We start from the raw sequence: 1933 nt of genomic DNA on the forward strand, positions 1-1933 counted from the left end.
CCCGCCCTCAGACTCACCCATAGGCCCGGACCTTGCCTCAGCCCCGCCCACACCCCTCAGCCCCGCCCCTCAAACGCACCCACAGGTCTGGGCCTTGCCTCTCAACCCCGCCCCTCAGCCTCCGGCCCCGCCCCTGAACACACCCTTGGACGTCAGCCCGGTCTGACCCGCAGCCAGGCCTCAGCCACGCCCCCAACGCCTTTAGGTCTGCCTCCCTTTATGGTCAGTTCTGGGGTCCTGGCCTCCAGCTAGACCCGAGACCAGGCCGGCCCCTCTCCCGGCCTCGGGGTCCCAGCTCCTGGCTGGCTCGCAGGCATCGGCCACGCCTCCGCGCTCCGGCCCCTGCCCGGGACTCAGCCCGGCCTCCCGACTGGGACCCGGACGCGGTGCCCGCCCGTCCCGGGCCGCACCAGCAGCATGGCCAGGAAGGCCACCGCCATGAGCACGCTCTCCACCACGATGAGGTTTCGACTCTGCGGAAGCGTATGCAGAACCGTCTTGTTGAAGCCTCTGAGGATGCCTTGGCTGTTAGTGCCTGGGAAGGGAAGGGCAGGGCACCCTGTCAGCCCAGCCACAAGGCAGAGCAGCCAGGCGGCAGCGGAGGGGGGTGGACCGGACGCTGCTGCAAAGGCAGTTCCCCTGGGGAGCAGTCAGGGCCACGGGGCTGTGTGCGTCCCAGGAAAGAATTATTTCTCCCCCCTTGCCCCGAGGCTCAGTCCACCTCACATCTCCGTACTAATTACCCTGCACTGGTTGAACTCTGACAGTATTCCCGGCACCAAGAGAGACTCCACTAACAACTTCAGTTCAGATGGCACCTCCTCCGGGCAGCCTTCTCTGCCCACCAGCCCCAGGCAGGGTCAGGTGTCCTAACTACATACTCCCACAGGGAGGACTCTGTGCCCTGCCCACCAGAATCAGGGCACGCTGGGCTCCCAGTCCAGAACCCTGTGAGAGAGGCCCCCGTGTCTGCTGGATTGCTGAGTAGGAGACGTAAGCAGGTTGGGGGACCCCTCCCCATTCCCCCTGAGAACTGACCGCAGCTCTGCACGTTGTACAGCGTGTGGTTGAAGTCATATAGGTAGTGGTTCAGGAAATAAATCATGGGCAGCTGGGCGCAGGCGAAGCTTAGCTGTGGACAGGAGGGCAGCGGGGTCGGACTCAGGTGCAGAGTCAGGCAGGAGACACGGGTCTGGGGAGGGGTCTGGGCACAGTCTTGGGGAGACGGGAGCCCTCCTAATTCTGGGGGCAGCCTGTGGGGGATGTACAGAGAGGAGGACTTCCTCCTGGGTCAGCACCGTGGACAGGGGAAGCAGGTGAGATCTCAGTCTCTGTGGGTGAGAAGCAGGGATTGGCCCAAGAAAAGAAGGTGGGTCAGGTGCTGTGGCTCCTGCCCCTAATCTCAGCGCTTTGAGAGACTGAAGACAGAGGATCGCTTGAAGCCACGAGTTCAAGACCAGCCTGGGTCTTACAAGACCCCATCTTTTCAAAAAATAAAAAAATTAGGCTCACGCCTATAACCCCAGCACTTTGGGAGGCCAAGGTGAGAGGACTGCCTGAGCCTATGGGTTCGAGGCCAGCCGGGGCAACTTGGTGAGACCTCATCTCTACAATATATCAAGAAAAATTAGCTGGGCATGAGGGTGCATGCCTGTGGTTCTAGCTACTTGGAAGGCTGAGGTGGAAGGATTGCCGGAGCCCAGCAGGTCGAGGCTGCAGTGGCCGTGAGCATGGCCCTGCGCTCCAGCCTGGGCAACGGAGTGTGACCCTGACTCAAAAAAAAAAAAATTAGGGTGTGATGGTACACACTTGTAGCCCCAGCTACTCAGGAGGCTGAGGCGGGAGGACAGTCTGAGCCCAGGAGTTCAAGGCCAGCCTGGGCTTCGTAGCAAGACCCCATGTCTTTTTTTTTTTTTTTTTTTTTGAGTTGAAG

General features: G+C 60.9%; 1 protein-coding gene across 1 annotated transcript in view; it reads right to left on the reverse strand.

The window, feature by feature from the left end:
• Positions 1 to 372: 372 nt before the first annotated feature.
• Positions 373 to 1933, reverse strand: part of UNC93B1 (unc-93 homolog B1 (C. elegans)) — a gene marked incomplete at both ends in the record, with an annotated part of 3479 nt that continues 1918 nt past the window's right edge. Inside the window, 2 exon segments of the mRNA XM_021708014.1 lie at positions 373 to 535; positions 1039 to 1132. Coding sequence (XP_021563689.1) covers positions 373 to 535; positions 1039 to 1132 — 257 coding nt within the window.

This window comes from Carlito syrichta, unplaced genomic scaffold, assembly GCF_000164805.1.
Source record: "Carlito syrichta isolate Samal-C Ts95f unplaced genomic scaffold, Tarsius_syrichta-2.0.1 Scaffold130432, whole genome shotgun sequence".
In the NCBI taxonomy this organism is placed as follows: domain Eukaryota; kingdom Metazoa; phylum Chordata; class Mammalia; order Primates; family Tarsiidae; genus Carlito; species Carlito syrichta.